General features: G+C 41.1%; 3 protein-coding genes and 2 non-coding genes across 5 annotated transcripts in view; all 5 read left to right on the top strand.

Moving 5' to 3' along the window:
* Positions 1-597: 597 nt before the first annotated feature.
* Positions 598-6,021, top strand: cct6a (chaperonin containing TCP1, subunit 6A (zeta 1)). The gene is made up of 13 exons (XM_085289318.1): positions 598-844; positions 1,451-1,514; positions 2,133-2,267; positions 2,379-2,552; positions 2,771-2,874; positions 2,961-3,231; positions 3,624-3,706; positions 3,944-4,040; positions 4,151-4,298; positions 4,943-5,076; positions 5,219-5,321; positions 5,484-5,556; positions 5,632-6,021. The coding sequence occupies exons 1-13, from the start codon at positions 708-710 to the stop codon at positions 5,702-5,704; spliced, it is 1,596 nt and encodes a 531-aa protein (XP_085145444.1). The 5' UTR covers positions 598-707; the 3' UTR covers positions 5,705-6,021.
* Positions 3,407-3,542, top strand: LOC146565896 (small nucleolar RNA SNORA22). Its single transcript, XR_014894236.1, has one exon. It is a non-coding gene; the product is annotated as a small nucleolar RNA SNORA22 (small nucleolar RNA).
* On the top strand, positions 4,704-4,838 carry LOC146565895 (small nucleolar RNA SNORA22). Its single transcript, XR_014894237.1, has one exon. It is a non-coding gene; the product is annotated as a small nucleolar RNA SNORA22 (small nucleolar RNA).
* Positions 6,022-6,964: 943 nt separating the features above from the next.
* On the top strand, positions 6,965-13,537 carry sumf2 (sulfatase modifying factor 2). Its single transcript, XM_085289321.1, has 9 exons — positions 6,965-7,180; positions 7,269-7,416; positions 7,497-7,611; positions 7,851-7,895; positions 8,388-8,538; positions 8,800-8,855; positions 9,804-9,888; positions 10,077-10,218; positions 10,316-13,537. Exons 1-9 carry the CDS (start codon positions 7,138-7,140, stop codon positions 10,416-10,418), a joined length of 888 nt encoding a protein of 295 aa, XP_085145447.1. The 5' UTR covers positions 6,965-7,137; the 3' UTR covers positions 10,419-13,537.
* Positions 13,538-13,699: 162 nt separating this feature from the next.
* bicdl2l (bicaudal-D-related protein 2-like) overlaps positions 13,700-17,727 on the top strand; it is a 9,360-nt gene continuing 5,332 nt past the window's right edge. The window contains exons 1-4 of the mRNA XM_085289320.1: positions 13,700-15,252; positions 15,397-15,932; positions 16,526-16,645; positions 16,737-16,895. Of these exons, the coding sequence (XP_085145446.1) occupies positions 15,405-15,932; positions 16,526-16,645; positions 16,737-16,895 (807 nt within the window). The 5' untranslated portion in view covers positions 13,700-15,252; positions 15,397-15,404. The remainder of the gene's footprint in view (positions 15,253-15,396; positions 15,933-16,525; positions 16,646-16,736; positions 16,896-17,727) is intronic.

Below are 17,727 nucleotides of genomic sequence, written 5' to 3'. Positions count from 1 at the left end.
GCTACTATATTAAATGGTAAGGCTTAATAATAATAGTAATCGTTTAAAATAACTAAATATCGAAATTTGATTTTATGTCGGCTCTGTGAGGTGTTCCAGTGGTAAAAGTGAGGCAAAATTCAGACCACAAACTGAATTTTGTGGTCTGTGTGTGTGTGTGTTGTATTTCCAGACATTGGTGTCTAGGGTGTGACTTGTGCTGCCTTCATGGTGTGATGGAAATCTTAAAGGTTAATGCTCGGCACTAATGCTGCAAAGTAAGGAGAGGATGGATTCTGTCGGAAATTTTAAATATATATTTTAAATATGTTTCACGCAAAAAGTTATAACTTTTCAGGACATTGTTCACAGTTTCACTGTGATTTGCTTACCGATATTGCCAGTCGGAAAACAAATGATCTGACTTTGTTGCCTTGAAGGTGTTCTAACGTTTCTTTTGGAGAAGCCGAGTCAACCTGACACGATATTCCCATGGGTTCGAAAAATGTAATGACTTTTCTGCACTGATATAAATCATGGTGTGGACCAGTTGTAATAGCTGTAAATGCGGAATGTCCCAGCGTCGGCGTGTCCCCTAAATGCAGCACGAGAACACGTGTTGGAGCCTTCTGGAAAGCGACTCCCCTTTCGAGAGCTTCCGAACCCGAGTAGCGTGGACTCCCTACCGGCGATACTTTTTACTTTTACTTCGCTGGTTGTGCTGCGCTATGGCTGCCGTAAAAGCTCTAAACCCCAAAGCAGAGGTGGCCAGAGCCCAGGCCGCCCTGGCTGTTAACATTAGTGCCGCCCGGGGGCTGCAGGATGTGCTGAGAAGCAACCTGGGACCGAAGGGGACCATGAAAATGTGAGTGCCGCCGGAGCTCTTTGTGCAGCACGCGTGATATGCTAACTCGCTAACGTTAGCAGCAATTCACCGGTTTAGCATTGCAGCCGATAGCGGTATGTCGCCACCAAAGTCTTTGTGCCTGAAAAGTAGAAACCATCCACTCTTTATTACAGAGTACCTGTCCAAAACACACTTAAAATAAATTGAGGCCTGCCATCGCTAAACGGTTAGCGGATTTTCCCGGCACTCGTTACCCTGCCCAGTCATCGTCATGATCCGCTCTGACAGCCATAAAGCTAACGTTAGCATGCTAGCTTCAGTCGGTTAGCAGATCATGCCAGTTTACGTTAAAGTCGTAGTACTAAGTATAACGTGTCCACAAGTTTAGCCTTAACGCTAACTAAAGATACTGATGAGCGACTGAATAACTCAGTTACAGGTAGAGATTTGTTTGGGGATTTGTAGATGATGTGAGGAAATGGATAAATAAAAGCTAACACCCATAATCTGCGAGTTCTTCAGCAGGCAAACAATAATAGGGTGAAAGTTTGCATTATCATAATATAAGCCGCTAGTAGGTAGGGTAACAAATATTAACCCTCTTCTGTCTCTGTGGATCTGCAGGCTGGTGTCTGGTGCAGGAGACATAAAGTTGACCAAAGATGGCAACGTCCTGCTACACGAGATGGTAAGGGACACGATGAGCTGTAAAATGAGGATCTTCTGTCAGTGATGTCATATTAGTACTGTATTGCCTATTTCACAGAGTGACCACACCCTAAATGTTTGTATATGTCTCTTAAGCCTTTGTTCTCACAAACAATGAGTTTAACAGCAGCATGTTATCTGACTGAGCTTTAAATATCTGGATAGATGTGCTTTAGGGTTTGAACTTGATGGCACTTTTTCCACATTTGTCACAGTGCACATTAATAATTTGACAATAATTCGTTAACCATTACAACGTACCTAAATTCTAAAAAATATATTGAACGCAGAAGTCTTTACCAGCTGACCGGGCCACACAACCTGCTATCCTCCTAATGCCATCCCAAGTACAGATTAATGGGAGGGTATCCGGTGTAAAATCTGTGCCTATTCAACTTGTAGATCTGTCTGTCCCTTTGGGAAACAAGGGAGCAACTGGAAATACCTTTTTTAGCACTTCAAAGCAAACTTAGTACCTTGTAATGCAACTGAGGATTCATAATAATTAATAATGGATCAGTAGGTTTAGCACTGCTGCCATGAATTACCCATGAATGAGGATTTTCATAAAATTTTTCCCAACCTGTTTCCCTTTCAGCAAATTCAGCACCCTACAGCATCGCTGATTGCCAAGGTTGCCACTGCACAGGATGACATCACAGGAGATGGTACCACCTCCAACGTCCTCATCATTGGTGAACTGCTGAAGCAGGCTGACCTTTACATTTCAGAGGTACAAGATAGTTCACAGTGTGTTTGTATTTGGCATGTCAGTCTCTCTAGTGAATGAATTGTTGAGGTATCTTTTTTTTAACCACAACTCCATTTTAATGGTTTGTTGCAGGGTCTTCATCCAAGAATCATTGCCGAGGGCTTTGAGGCAGCAAAAGAGAAATCTTTGGCTGTTCTTGAGGAAGTAAAGGTGACTCGGGAAATGGATAGAGAGACCCTCATTAACGTCGCACGCACCTCCCTCAGAACCAAGGTCCACGCAGAGCTGGCAGACCTGCTCACTGAGGTGAGACATGAGGGAATCGAGCACAAAGCAGATGTTAGATGTTTTTACCTTATAGCCAATTAGTTAGTTTACTTTGACATTTCAAAGTTGCCACAGACCTAAGGGCTTACTTATTCTTGAACCTTTATGGCAGTCTGTAGCTTGTTGTGAGTGCACTTCTCTATTCTCTAATCTTAGCTGTCGCTCATTTAGCTTGTGATCACCTTGTCTGTTTGCAGGCTGTAGTAGATGCTGTGCTCGCCATCGCTAAACCCAATGAACCCACTGACTTGTATATGGTGGAAATCATGGAGATGAAGCACAAGACCGACTGTGATACACAGTAAGTGTAAATACAGAGGTGGAGAGGGGAATAAGACAAGACTGTGCTTAACTGTGAATTCTAAATGCTGATCTGTTATTTCTTAGGCTGATCAGAGGTCTGGTGTTGGACCACGGCGCCCGGCACCCAGACATGAAGAAGAGGGTGGAGGATGCTTACATACTGACGTGCAACGTCTCTTTGGAGTACGAGAAGACCGAGGTCAACTCTGGCTTCTTCTACAAGAGCGCTGATGAGAGGGAGAAGCTCGTGGCTGCAGAAAGGAAGTTCATCGAGGACCGCGTGCAGAAGATTATCGCCTTGAAAAACAAAGTGTGTCCCAATGGGGACAAGGGCTTTGTCGTCATTAACCAGAAGGTATGCTAGAAAATGCGGATGTTAACATGGTTCAAAGGCTAAAGTTTAAAAAAAAAAGAATTGTCAAACTCAGTTCAGTCTGGCTTGTACTACTAAAGATACAGGCTCGTAATTTGACTTTGTGTTTTCATATGAACACTAAGCCTTTTGAGACTGGCCCAGCCAATCTGGCTGCATGCACAGCGAACACCCAAGGATGCTATCATGGCTCCCCCTGGTTTTTGTGTCTGTGCTACAGTAACTCTGATCTGTACCTCTGCATTAGGAGAGTCTCTTCCTCCCCTACATGTATTCAGCGGATCAGGATAATCTTTACATCGCTTAGATTTACCGAACTATTTAGTGTAAACTGCAGTCTCAAGCATGTCTTCTTATTTTGTGTGTGTGTTTAGGGTATTGACCCATTCTCCCTGGACGCCCTAGCCAAAGAGGGCATTGTTGGGTTGCGGAGGGCAAAGAGGAGGAACATGGAGAGGTGAGAAAAATATTTTTCAGTGTTATAAATGTTGGTGGTGTTTTATAGTTGAGATGAGCAAAACATTACATTACTTAGATAAAAGTTCATAGAAGATTTTTGAATTGTTTGATTTAACATGCTGAGATGAGCTCATGCTTTATGTTTTGAAATTGGCACAGACACACCCGTACAGGTGCTTTACACTACCAGCCGGTGTCAGTCAGTCATATATTAAGTCATATATTCCTGTGACAGGCTCACCCTCGCTTGCGGTGGCATCGCCATGAACTCAGTTGATGACCTCACACCTGAATGCTTGGGACATGCTGGCCTGGTTTATGAACACACACTGGTGAGACTTTTTTTTGGGGGGGGTCTATTTTTTACCTTTCAGTCCACAAAACTGTGAAATTTAAACTTTTTAAAATTAAAATGATATTAATGCTGCAACCTTGCTTGCAGGGAGAGGAGAAGTACACGTTCATCGAGAAGTGTGGAAACCCTCGCTCAGTTACCCTGCTGGTGAAGGGACCCAACAAACACACCCTCACACAGATCAAAGATGCCGTAAGGGACGGTCTGCGGGCAGTAAAGAACGCTATTGAAGATGGTAAGAGCTGAACATTTCCTCTATGCTTATTTTACTTTTTAAAATCCTTTTACTAAAAAATTATTAACATAAACTTTTGTTGATGATGAATTTCTGCAGTTTTGTTCTATCTGAATTAATCCTACTGGATGCTCTGCTTGACCATTAGTATGGCTTATAAAATGCTACCTTTTTAAACAGATTAACACTTTTTTTTTTAATGTCTGTGTGCAGACAAATCAGTGTTTTTAGAATTCTTTAAGCAGAAATTCATTCATGAAACAACACTCTGAAGTCCTTTAAGGCTTTTTCCAAATATTGTGTGGACAAACTGTAGATCAAAATATCCATTTTCTCTTTATGTTGATAACAAGCTGAAATTGAAGGTGGTTAATTTGTCCTTAAGGAAAACAGAACAGGTCTCATTTGCACAGCGAACACCCAGGGATGCTAGTGTGGCTCTCCCTGGTCTCAGTGTCTGTGCTACAATGACTCTGATCTTATCCTCTGCATTAGGAGAGTTTAGTCTCTCCTACATGTATTCAGCTGATCAGAACAAACTCCACTAATTGTTTTAAATATTAGAGCTGTTCCCTCCCCGAGTGGGTTAATTTATATGACACATTTGTTTGCTTTCCTAAATATCTTTATTTTTCTGTCTTCAGGTAGTGTAGTCTCCGGTGCAGGTGCCTTTGAAGTTGCTGTGGCAGACGCTCTGGTAAAACACAAGCCCAATGTGAAAGGCAGAGCCCAGCTGGGAGTCCAGGCATTTGCAGATGCTCTCCTAGTCATCCCTAAGGTAAAGAATAATTCATTTTCTGTCATTTTTATTAACCGAAACCTGGTTTGTTTCTTGCTGCACCATTATTTGTCACCTTCTTATAGTCCATCCTGTATCAAAATTTACTGATGTTTTTAAAATGCCATCTTTCTGTTCTTAGGTTCTGGCCCAGAACTCTGGCTACGACCCACAGGAGACCCTGCTGAAGCTGCAGACAGAGTACAAAGAGTCTGGCCAGCTAGTTGGAGTAGACCTCAGCACAGGTGAGAACCACAGCAGCGATCAGTCAATCCTGAAGTGATTGCATTTTAAAGTTTAGAGTAAAACTCTATAATTGTTGTATTTAGCTATGTGAAGTTATTAAACAGTAACAATTTGGCAGAATTTAAACCTTTTTTTTTTTATTCTAACCTTTTGCTTTGCAGGAGAACCAATGGTGGCAGGAGAAGCAGGCGTATGGGATAATTACAGTGTCAAGAAACAGCTTCTTCACTCATGGTGAGACGAAGGAATGTTTTAAATTACCCCGATGTATCGCCCACATGGGTCACTAACACGGGTCTCTGTTCACAGCACGGTGATCGCAAGCAACATCTTGTTGGTGGATGAGATCATGCGAGCTGGAATGTCTTCTCTCAAAGGTTAAAGTCACCTAAAGAAGCTGCAGCTGTTATACTCACAGGGATAGTTGTTTACCTAAAGGTTCAGTCAACGTGTTCCCGCTGTAGGCACTCTGAAGCACCCCCAGTCTGATGGACAGCCCGCTGTAAACATCCACGGCATCCATCGCAGCGCCTGTCAGACATCATTGTCATGCTAGTCATGAGGTTCTTTTTGTTTTCCATGGATTTGTCATCGCCTCCCTCTAAAATGATTGGTTTATTTATGAGATTTTGTTAAAAGCACTGACCTCTGCCTCAGTTTTGTTTCTACCCATTAAAGGTTTTCCTGGCTCCGTAAAAATGTGGTTCTTTGTCGTTGAAGAATTAATCAGTCAAACATATAAAAGTTAACATCTGTGTTTTTTCTGCTCTGAGTCCATGAATGCTTTGGAAGCTCATCAGGAAAAATGTGATCTGTAATGCACAACCAGTGTTGGACCGGAGCATAAGAAATTAAGCAGGTCATCAGTCTCCATCTCCTCTTATCTCTCCCCTTAGCATCCTTCCTGTCACACTGATCCTCTGCATGTGTCCTTTGTGTGCTTCCTCTTGCACTTTTCTACTGTTGTAAATAAGCTCTAGTTTCTAAAGAGTTTTCACGACACACCAAATCAAAACGCAAACACTTCTGAACTTTCTGTATTCACCTGCCTTTTGACATCAAAATGAAGGCTTCACAATAAATGCATCCCAGCAAAAGACCCCAATGAGTAAAACGTCATTGCTCACAAACATTGGGAGATCCCTGAGTTCTTGTAACATTAAAAAAAGTCTATATAATTAAGACATTTTAATTAAAAAGTAAATATGCTTAATAAAGCAGCAGTTCTCAAATTCACATTAAAAAATAGCAAATATCAGATATGTTAGTGGTTCAGTATAACAGAAGTCAAGTGGACAGTGCAGCGCATTAAAAGTGGTGTAATGTGTACTTGGGGTGTTGGGCTGAAATAGCCTATTAACACCAGAGAGCAGATGTACTTGAGAATTGAGAAAGGGTTACACAGATGTGCTGCATGGGAGTAAAACATAACCTGTAACTGTAATTGAGAAGCTGAATCAGTCAGATAGGGTTGAGTACGATTTATATTACACCAGCGCAGAGCATCGGTGTTTACGTCTTACTCGAAATATTTTCCAATGTAATACTCTTCCTGTTATTATTATTATTATTATTAACAATATTAATATTATTCTCAATATTATTAAACTACAAAGCTTTGAGAAAGAGGAAGTATCGCGTGAATTTGAAAAAACGGACGGAACCAATTTTGAGGTTCCGTCGGTGAAATCTGTCCGATAGAAACGACTAAAAAATGAAATTGAACTTTGAGAAGTTCTCCATTTGAACGTGGTTAAACGTTTAACGTGTATATTTTTGTTTAGACGTGGTTTCAAACCAGTTTTAGCAAAGACGATGGTATTCTGGATGTTTGCTGTGTTTTTACTGACAGGGGCCGGTAAGAGGACTCTTTCTTTCATTTCTGAATTTAACAAAAACATTAACACTTAAATAAATACCCATCGAGGCATGTTTGTTCCTGGCAGCCGCGGAGGAAATGGTGAACATCCCGGGAGGAAAGATGTCAATGGGAACCAGTGCACCCGATGGGAGAGACGGAGAGTCTCCCACCAAGGAGGTCGAGCTTCAGCCTTTTGAAATAGACAGACACCCCGTCACAAACGCCGATTTCAGGTAAATAAGATCTACATTGAAATGAATTAAGGCAGAACTAATGCACTGAAGTCGGTGACTTGTTCATTTATTTGCCACAGAGACTTTGTGAGAGCCCAGAAGTACAAAACTGAAGCCGAGACGTTTGGCTGGAGTTTCGTGTTTCAGGACTTCGTGTCAGAAGAGCTGAAGAGCAAAGTCACTCAGAGAATTGAGGTGCCGAGTTATTTTTCTCTGATTAATAGATCAGATTACCAGCTAGATTACTTACATCTCAGATATGAAGATTTGCTGTTTTTATATGTCTAACGTTAGTGTTGTTCATAATAATTAATGAAACAATTTGTAGGCATCTCAGCATTTAAAGAGATTCTCCACAATAAATAAAATATATAATGTAGAGCTTCTTACTGTTGTAAACAGCTTCTGACCTATTTCCTCATCTTTTCCATCAGTCTGCTCCGTGGTGGCTGCCTATAGAGCGTGTGTTTTGGAGACAGGTGAGTTGCACATTGTGAGTTTGTTCCTATGTTTTTGACAGTTTTTGTTTACACTCACTTATAACATTTTATTAGGTAAACCATGCGAGTACTGAGTCAGACCCCTATTCCTTAAGCACTGCTGAATTCTTTGTGGCACAGATACAAGAAGGTGCTGGAAACATTCCTAGATACTTCGGTCCATGTTGACAGGACAGCATCACACAGCCGCTGCAGATCATCAGCTGCACATCCACAATGCAACTCTTCTGTTGCGTCCACACCCCAAATGTGCTTTATCGTAAATCGACACTTATCAAACCAAACCGCATTTTTCCAGTCTTCTGTTGTCTAACTTTTGCTTTGTTGAGCCCGACCAAATTGTAGTCTCAGTTTCAGTATTCAGAGGTGTTTTTCTTTACACATTTGTTGTAACGAGTGGTTGGTAGAATTATTGTTGCCTTCCTGCCATGCCTACTTTTTTGCCACGCACGTTGACCCTCTACTGTTCAGCCTTCAGGGCCTGGTTCGGGGATTCGAGATCGTCTGGACTTTCCAGTGGTTCAGGTGAGCTGGAATGACGCCCAGGCCTTCTGCAGCTGGAAAAGCAAGAGACTGCCCACGGAGGAGGAGTGGGAGTGGGCTGCACGTGGGGGGCTGCAAGGTATAATGTTTACTGCTATTATAGTCGAGTTTTTGACTTTCACTTCCAGCTGACAACATTTAAGTCACACACAGTGATGTTTCTGCTCAGCAGCTCCTTTGTTATTGTCTCGACAGAGGAACCCAAAACTGCTTTTGTGTTTCAGATTCAGTCAAGTCTTTGTGAAAAATCAGGAAACTAGTTTGAATAATGGACTTTTTCACAAAACTGAAATATAATTTTATTGTTCATCTAATCTCTTTCCTGGCTGTTATGCTGCAGGTCGGACCTACCCATGGGGAAACAAGTTCCAGGCCAACAGAACCAACCTGTGGCAGGTCAGCATGTTGCAGTCATGGTTAGGTCATCATTAGGTCATTAGTATTGTTCTCATGGGAGGCTCTGATTAGGTTTTCACTAATGCTTCTTTAGCCACTGACATTATGTTTTTGTCTTTGTTATTAAGTAAATATATATTGTATATCTGAATACAGAAAAAACCCTCTGTGTTTATGTAAAACAATGTTTTACACTCGCATGTTTTGTTACTGAGGAACAAAACATGCGACTATATTTTAAATTTGTATGGATCCAGAGTTGGGGAGATTAATTTTTGTTGCTAAGACAAGACCAGTGTTGGTCAAGCTTCTTGAAAATAGTAATTAGTTACTAATTACTGATTACTTCCCCAAGAAAGTAATCCCGTTAACTTTACTGATTACTTCTTTTCAAAAGTAGTTGGTTACTTTATTACTTAAGTTACTTTAAAAAACATGATACACAACTTGAATACGTTACAAATACGTTATAAAGCTGTATAGGATCCGGGGGCTTCTCTGTGAATTCAACATTCCTGTGGCAGCTTGCCAGGTGCTTGCTCAGATTTAAAGTTAAAGTTTTTGCAGTAGAAAGACGTTTTCTTCCCACGCAGAGAGTACTGTGGACGCCACATGGTCGTACTCAGTACTCAGCTGCAGTCCATGTTATCTGTTGTTGATTGACACACGTCTGTTGCTGCCACGGACGTCGCACGCTCGTACGTCATTGTCATAAGACACTCTCACAAACAAAATAATGGTTTAGTAACGCAGTAATGTAGCCTGCTTACGGGTAAGTAGCAGTAATCTAATTACTTTACTCTTTACTTGAAAAAAGTAATCGGATTACGCTTTACTGCCCATCTGTGACTAAGACTCATGTAATTCTTCACTTACTGTATTGTGAGTCTGGACAAACATGGATTTAAAGTGTGGTATTGTGGTAATTCTAGCTTTCGTGTATTTTAGGGATCTTTCCCAGATGGAGACACTGCAGAGGATGGATACCACGGCATCTCTCCTGTTACAGCATACCCTCCCCAGAATAGCTATGGTAATCTTGTTTTAACACACATGTTATCAGCATGATGAAAGAGCTGATTGGTAGCTAAGATGTTTAAGAGGAATATTAACTGTGCATTAAGACTTTACATTTGTGTTTTGAGCTTTTGGAAACATTTGATTTTTCTTCTCACATTTTATGTTGTGAACATTAACACATAATGACAAATCTTCCTCCAGGACTGTATGACATGATGGGAAATACATGGGAGTGGACATCCACACGCTTTTCAGCAGCGAGGCCGATGTACGTGCTGCGCGGTGCCTCCTGGATCGACACAGTGGACGGTTCAGCTAATCACAAGGCTCGAATCACAACCAGGTGAGTTTCTGAGGTAAAAAAACAAAAACAAAAGATAACGTATGTTCAGACCCACCGATTTAATCTTGAGTAAGGCTTACAACTGTGCATCCTGCAGGATGGGCAACACTCCCGACTCTGCTTCTGACAACCTTGGATTCAGATGTGCTGCCAGTGATGGACAGAAGGGCAGGAAGAAAAAAGAAAAAGCAGAACTATAGCCTCAGAGGACAGCAGTGTGGATTTGAGCCAGCAGTGAACAGCCTTTAATAATAAATGTGATGACTTTAAAGTTTACAACAAGATGGAAGCAAAGGACTAAATAAAAATGAGGAAGAAATTCACATTAAACGTGAAGCTAACTATATTTCTCCTGTGGAGAATTTCATAAAGAATAAAGGAAATCTACCATTATGAAACATTTAATAAAAAATACTTTTTAAAATGATGAAAAAAATAATTTATTGCTATTTTCCAAGAACTTTCTGTTTACCTGTAACAGTAACATCATGCCAGATGCTAAATGATTACACCATGCATTTGCTACTTCGCCTTTAGAGGTCGCCACAGGAGATAAATCTGCCTCCATCTCACCCTATCCCTCACATCTCTCTAAATCTATGAATCTCCCGTCTGGTCTTCCTCTTTTCTTCCTGCCTGGCACCTCCATCTTCAACATTCTTTGTCCAATATATCCACTATTCCTCTTCTGTAAATGTCCAAGCTTGTTATCCTTGCCTCTCAAACCAAGACACTCAACCTGAGCTCTGATGATCATTTCTAATCTTGTCAATTCTGGACACTTCCAACATCAATCTAAAATTCTTCAGCTCTCTCAAAACTACTTCCTTCTTTCTAGGCTGGACTGTTGAAATTCCTCGTTTTGCAACCTTGCAGTGTGAGTACTGCGAGATCATGTTTCTCCCCCGTTAGCTTCTCTTCAGTGGATCCCTGTGAATTCCTGAATTTATTCCACATTTATTCTCAAAAGACCTCATTGTACTATATAATCCCCACGGAGCACTGCTGTTTGTGCTCCCTCTGTGCCCCTCTTTTCTCTTTCTCCTCACTGGTCACAGCACATGGCTGCCCATCCCGGAGCTGTTTCTGCTGCATAGTGCAGGCTTAACTAAAGAGACTTGGTTACATGCCTCTGAACATATCCAGTGAAATGAACAAGTGGGGCACTCTTTGCCAGCATTGGTAGTCTTCCTTCCATGTGGTGGGATGTGTCTTTTGTTGAGCATTTCTATGTGACTGGGTAGTAAATTGGTCCGTTTGTTCAGTCTAGGCTTCTCTAATCCTGTCCTTGGCTTTCTGTTTACTTTCCCATAGTGAGGGTCTGACTGATTGGGCTCATTCTGCTAAACAGACCAGAAATGTTTTGAAAAACTCCACTTTGGTTAAATACAGTAACAGTATAAAGCCATGACCTCTGACTTTGTGATGAAGTGTCTTAGCCCTGACCAAAGAATCAGTTTGAGTCCTGGTTATTCTAATAATCTAATGATATAAAATGGACAAACTGTTATCAAACAGCTTGTGCAGAGGTTGTTTTAAGCTGCATTTCTTGAGGAGGAGAGCAAAGTTAGAGGCAGATGTTAGGATGTCTTGTTACCAAATTCTGAATGACTTTGCAGAAAGTTTTTTTTTTTTTTTAATCTTCCTGGTTAAGAACAGGCTAAATGTCTGTATTAATACCAAAGACCTGGGAGGTCCTTGATTCATTCAGTTGAGGAAAAACAAAAGGTGCTGTACAGTCTGGTATTTGTGCTCCACAAGGCTCCACCCCCTTTATTGAACCTTACCAAAACAGTGAGAATAACTCCAAAATACAGAACAGAGTTAAATGTGTTTCTTTGCTTACTGACTTTCTTTCTGATTGGAACATAATTACACAAGACAAAAATTAAACGCGCAACACTGCTGACATTTTAAAATTGTTTCACTGGAAATACAACAGGGACCGCCCTGCAAATGAATGCATATGAATAGCCTCACATTGTCACAGACCACCTCCACAGGTATTGTCTGACGATGCAGCGTCTTGGAATGCGTTATAATGTGAAGCAATTGTGCACAAATATTTCTGGAGCATGGTGAAGTTTTATTGAATATTTTTGCTTTGATATCAGAACGCAAAGTCATGGGATTATTTCATATACATTAAATACATAATATTAAAAAAATAGAATTGAAAAATCTAAATCTGACATATGTATCAGGGCTCAGGAGGACTTCATTAATAAACGTGGTGACAAAACTTGTTACATCAGTTACAAACAGCAGAAAGCATTCAAAACTTAGTAAATAGCTCTAATTTTCTAAAGCTCAATGAGGATAAAACTGAGATCCTCCTTATTGGCACCAAATCCAACCTTTTGAAGTTGAACCATTTCTCACTCACTATTGATAACTCCACAGTTTTCCCTTCTCCTCGGGTTAAGAGCCTTGGTGTCATCCTAGACAGTTCACTTTCCTATAAATCTCACATCTATAATCTCACCCGTTCTGCCTATTTCCATCTGCCCAACATAAACAGATTACGTCCTTCTCATTCCACCCAGTTTCCGTCCATTCTTGTCCACAGTCTCGTTACATCCCGTATTGACTACTGCAATTCTCATTTGCATGGTCTCCCCCATAAACCCTCCATAAGCTTCAACTGTTTCAGGACTCTGCTGCTCGCATTATCACCAGAACCCCCTCCTACCAGCACATCACCCCTTTTCTTCAGGAACTTCACAGGCTCCCAGTAAAATTCCGGATAATATTCAAACTTCTTCTGCTCACCTTCAAGGCCATTCATAACCTTGCACCTCCTTACCTGTCTGACCTGTTAAGCACTATCTCTTCTGCCCACTCACTTCAATCTTCTTCTTCTATCCAGCTCGCTGTGCCCTCTTTCCGCCTCAGCACCATGGGAAGCAGAGCTTTTAGCTGCTCTGCTCCCAGGCTGTGGAACTCTTTACCCCCAGTTTAAATCTCAACTCAAAACCCATCTGCTCAAATGTGCATTTTCACTGTGAACCCACTGTTTGTTCATTTTATCTTGTGTCTTGAAAGGCAACTTCATAATTAAAATTTATTATTATTATTATTATTGAATAATAATAAGCTGTTCTTAATTCTTTACTCTTTTTGTTTCTGTTTGTGAGAATTAAGCCACATAAAGAGTTAATTAGAAAGCTTTAAATGTGCTGAGGTGCTTTTGATCTGGAGATCAAAAATGCTAAGCTAAGATAACCAATAGCTAGCTGCAACAGGCTCATAGACGGGACTATATGCAGATGGCCTTACAGCTTCTACAGGAAGCAAGTGGATAAGCAGCAGCCAGGTGCTGCTTATCAAATTTACTCGATTAACTAAGTAGGTGTGTGTTAGCTTAATGCTACAATCTTCTTAGGAGTAGATTTCCTAGCAAATTGACCACAAGGTCAGACAATGCAATACTCCGAGATGATACGCAAAAGCAAAGTGCGCTCATCTCAGACTCTACAGGCCTCAGTTAGCATGTTAAATGTTAAGTCCAAGACAGTACAATAAGAAAAATACTGAGCATACATGGCCTGTTTGGAAGGGTTTCCAACCAAATAGAAGATGGGAACACAGCTTAGGTTTGCATTGTTGCATATGAACAAAAGGAAAAATGTCCTTTGAACAGACAAGGTGAAACTGGAGATATGTGACGTAATGGACAAACGCAGCACATTAGCAGAAACATCTAGTAAAAGCTGTCAAGCACAGTGGAGGAGGGGTGATGGTTTGGGCTTGTTTTGCAGCCACAGGCCTAGTCCTCTATATACCAAAGATTCAAATGTGAAGCCGTCCATCCAACAGCTCAAGCTAGGTTGTATGGTCATGCAACAGGACATTGATCCCAAACACAGCAACAAATCTACACCAGAATGACTGAAAAAGAAAGGAGGAAATGTTGAAGCACATGATTGAAATGCTGTGCATAATGAAATGCCCACAAACCTCAATGAACTGAAACAACATTAGTAAAAAAGTGAGCCAAAATTCCTCCACATCGTTCTACAGGATTGTAGATAATAGGGTGTATTTAGTTTCTAGCGTGACTGAATGCAGTCCTGTGAAAACTTTCTGTGTCAGATATATCTGATTAAAACTCTGAGGCATAAATAAAGTTAAACAACATTTGTTCAGATAGGTATGTGCCTCAGTCTGTCATTCTACTGACTTTGATTAGCCACAATAAAGTAGTTGTATACTGCAAAAAAAGAAAAAAGGTAATTAAGGCAAATTACAAGATTAATTGTGGCACTGACGGGTAAAAAAGCAGAAGCACCTCAAAACAGTGAAATAGAGATGTCTGATTCCATATTTAAGAGAATTTGTTTTAAAAAAAAAAGTGGGCCTATCTAGCTGAATATTTAATTTAGAGGCGACCTACTTCTTGCTCAAAACAGCCTTGGCTTAGTGGGAAAAACACAATCAAGAACCACTTCCTTGCTGCATCTTGGTGAATCGCATAACCATGTGAACTGTAATGGAAACAGCTTTTTTTAAATGCACATAACTGATGATGATCATTTTTTTCCTTCAGTCACTTACTGATTCATCTTTGCACAGGCATGTGGGAGGTTTGTCACAGAATCCGTTTTACCTCAGATATCAGGAATGACTCTAACTGGTGTTTTCCCCAAAGTCTTTCAGTACCAAAAATAAATCAGGGACTTATCAGAAGTGTGATTTTTCACAAGCAAACATTCACTTCCGCTGATGCTGTTGTGTAATTTATTTTCACCTCTGTTTACTGGCCTACTCCTAGTAGCTATGTTCTATGTATGTGTGACTTTCTTGATAAAGGAAGAGTTTAAATAAAGTTTCATGCGTCAGGTTTGAATAACTAGATTGTATCAGAAGCCCTCCTCCCATTTGTCTCCCTGCTGCTGTGGTATGTTTGCACGTCATGTTTTTGTAGCGGCAGAAAAAGGAGGAAGAAAGCTCAGACGGGCCACTTGAAGCCACAGCCTCCGCTGACATCACATCGTGTCATATCATGCCCCAGTGAAGACGCACACAGTTCAGGTAAAACAAGTTTAATGACATTCTATTTGTCATCCTCACTCCACCTTGTTTTATGGACTTCCTCTTGCTTTCCTGAGTTTGTTTTTACCTGGCGCTGTCTGCAGATGGTTTAACTGAGCCCACTTCTGCCTGTGACTTCCACAGAGCCGGCCATGGATTTCAGTCAGCCTTTTTCAGTCCTCAATGAGAAGCTGAGACCTCGAGTCACCACCAGCGAGCAACTCTACTCCTCTCTGAACAGGTTGGAGGACAGACAGCTGGGCTCGCTCAGGAACAAATATACTTATTACCGAGCAATGGTTTTGCCAAGAGAACCTGAACCAAATGCCACAACAAAGACAGACGATCCAGAAGAGTCTGTAGACGAGACAGAGAAAGATTACTCTAAAGGAAACACTGCCAGTCTGCTGGCTGGTAAAAACACATGCCTCATTAACGAATTGAATTTGAACGATATCAGCGAAGATGAGCTGGGTGACGACGAAAGCACCTCACAGTCTGACGAGAAAGACAGCGTGGGTGAGGTGGCCTCAGAGGAAGCAAGGGACTCTGAAGGGTCAGGATCCAATGAAAACACAAACTCTTTCCAGAGGAACTACCTAGACGGGACCCTACCAGACCTGCTAAACAGTGGCAAGCCGCTCAGCAGACGCAGAACACTGGGACACTACTCAGACACGGTAACGCCAAGATAGTCTTTTTAATATTCACGTGTGTAAAAACCACAAATATTTTAAAGCACCAGCGCTTGAACTGAGATCTGTTTGAAGAGGATTGTCAAACATGAAACCTGTAAAACAGGGAGGAGGCTGATCGAACTGTTGCTTAGCAGTGTATCAAAGGGTACAAACACACAAAGCGCACAGAGTCCTGCCATGCAAACATAATGAAGTAGAATAAAAACACGTTTGATGCTCTGCTGTCAGAGTGCAGTAAACCTCAGTTTCCAGTGACAATGAATGATTTTGGACACATGTTAACAGCACTTATTAGTCCTATATCTCTGATATCTGTGTGTACGCACACTTCCAGGATTGCATTCATGTGTGAAGACGTGAACGTCATCAAACAGTTTAGTGTTGGATGACCTCTCAACTAGTATGACTGGATTTTTTATCTGTTGTTTCACTCGAGATTGTAGATTAGCAGTTTCTGTTCAGATTGTGTAAAAAATGTCATGAAGTAGGAGCTTTTGAGTGCAGGCTTTGATTTACTTTCACAGCAAGAGAAACTAAACATTTTCTGATGGGATATTAAATTATGGTGTTTGTAGCTTAAAGAAGTACGGCGAGAAGTGGAGCTGTCCCGCAGACGAAGTATCAAGCTGAAGGCCCAGGTGGACAAACTGCAGGAAAACAGAGAAGGAGAGGGCTGGAGTCAACACAAAGATCGGGTACAGTTTACCACAACACAGTACTATGGTATACATCCGCAGAGCTCTGGAGGTTTAAAAAAAAATTCCTTTCCGTTGATTTTTATTCCAGGTCACAGAGGAAGTTTTGTCTATTCTGAGGCTGCTGCACCCGCTGACAGAGCCAGAGTCCAGCCAGATCGAGCCGTCCGATGGGGAAAACCGCCTGGACGCCGCTCTGGGCCAGCTGCAGAACGTGGCCCGCAAACTGGCAATCAGCCACACCAAACAGGTCAGAGTAAATAAAGCTCGTCAGCACTTCTATTTCTCTGACGTCTTTGTTTGAGCTGGTTTCAGTGGACACGTTACTCAGACGAGTGTTTTTATGCTAGCAGAAGGTCAAAGGTGACAAATGAATTCGTTAGTCAAATCAATTTATAACGTTTATGTAATGTGTGTTTTTTGGGATGCTTCTCTGTCTCTCACCATTAAAATGAAATTACTATAAAAATTAGTGATTGCTCATGTCTTTGTACGTGAGCAAACTAAAAAATTCAGCAAGATATCAAATATTTATTTGCTCCATTGTATAACCTTAAACATTAGTGATTATATAGTCTTTAGACCACTGGGCACTCCTGGTATTAACGTGACTTCAAAAGAAGCATTAATACATTTTTGTAGTGCTTTTGTTGGTTTTTGGCTAACAATGGGCCTTTTGGGGAGTCAGTAAACAGGAAATTATAGAGTAAAGGCAAAATTGTGTATTATACTTAAGAAAATGGGCCACAGTAAATAAAACAAACATCCTAACATGAGTAATTTTTCTTTGACTCTGGCTAACACCACAAAAATCCTCTAAGCATTAGCCCCGAGGCTTGTACACAGATACTAACGCTCACGCTGAGGGCATCTCTGTCTCCTCCTGATGAAACATCGTCATTGTTTGCCTCAGAAAAAAACCATCATTAATTCCTCCACCCATGTGCTAAGCTCAGGTATGCAGTCGAACAAGTTTACAAGTAACACCATCAGCAAGTCTTTCTGGAGTTTGCCTCGTGAGATGTTTACAGAAACTTTCAAGGTGTGGAACTAAGGTAGAGGCCAGATTTCAGCTGATAAGA

Source organism: Mchenga conophoros, linkage group LG10 (assembly GCF_057382185.1).
Source record: "Mchenga conophoros isolate Kocher_MC1m ecotype Shallow Benthic linkage group LG10, M_conophoros_male_GT1.1, whole genome shotgun sequence".
Taxonomy (NCBI): Eukaryota; Metazoa; Chordata; class Actinopteri; order Cichliformes; family Cichlidae; genus Mchenga; species Mchenga conophoros.
Note: the sequence above shows the minus strand (reverse complement) of the source record. Positions and strands in the feature narration are given on the sequence as shown.

Excerpts from the sequence above, each read along its gene's own strand:
- cct6a (XM_085289318.1), top strand. The coding sequence starts at position 708 with ATGGCTGCCGTAAAAGCTCTAAACCCCAAAGCAGAGGTGGCCAGAGCC. Across the intron at positions 2,553-2,770 it reads TGGCAGACCTGCTCACTGAG|GCTGTAGTAGATGCTGTGCT; the intron begins GTGAGACATGAG and ends GTCTGTTTGCAG. Across the intron at positions 4,041-4,150 it reads TGGTTTATGAACACACACTG|GGAGAGGAGAAGTACACGTT; the intron begins GTGAGACTTTTT and ends CCTTGCTTGCAG.
- sumf2 (XM_085289321.1), top strand. The coding sequence starts at position 7,138 with ATGGTATTCTGGATGTTTGCTGTGTTTTTACTGACAGGGGCCG. Across the intron at positions 8,539-8,799 it reads TGCACGTGGGGGGCTGCAAG|GTCGGACCTACCCATGGGGA; the intron begins GTATAATGTTTA and ends GTTATGCTGCAG. Across the intron at positions 9,889-10,076 it reads CCCTCCCCAGAATAGCTATG|GACTGTATGACATGATGGGA; the intron begins GTAATCTTGTTT and ends ATCTTCCTCCAG.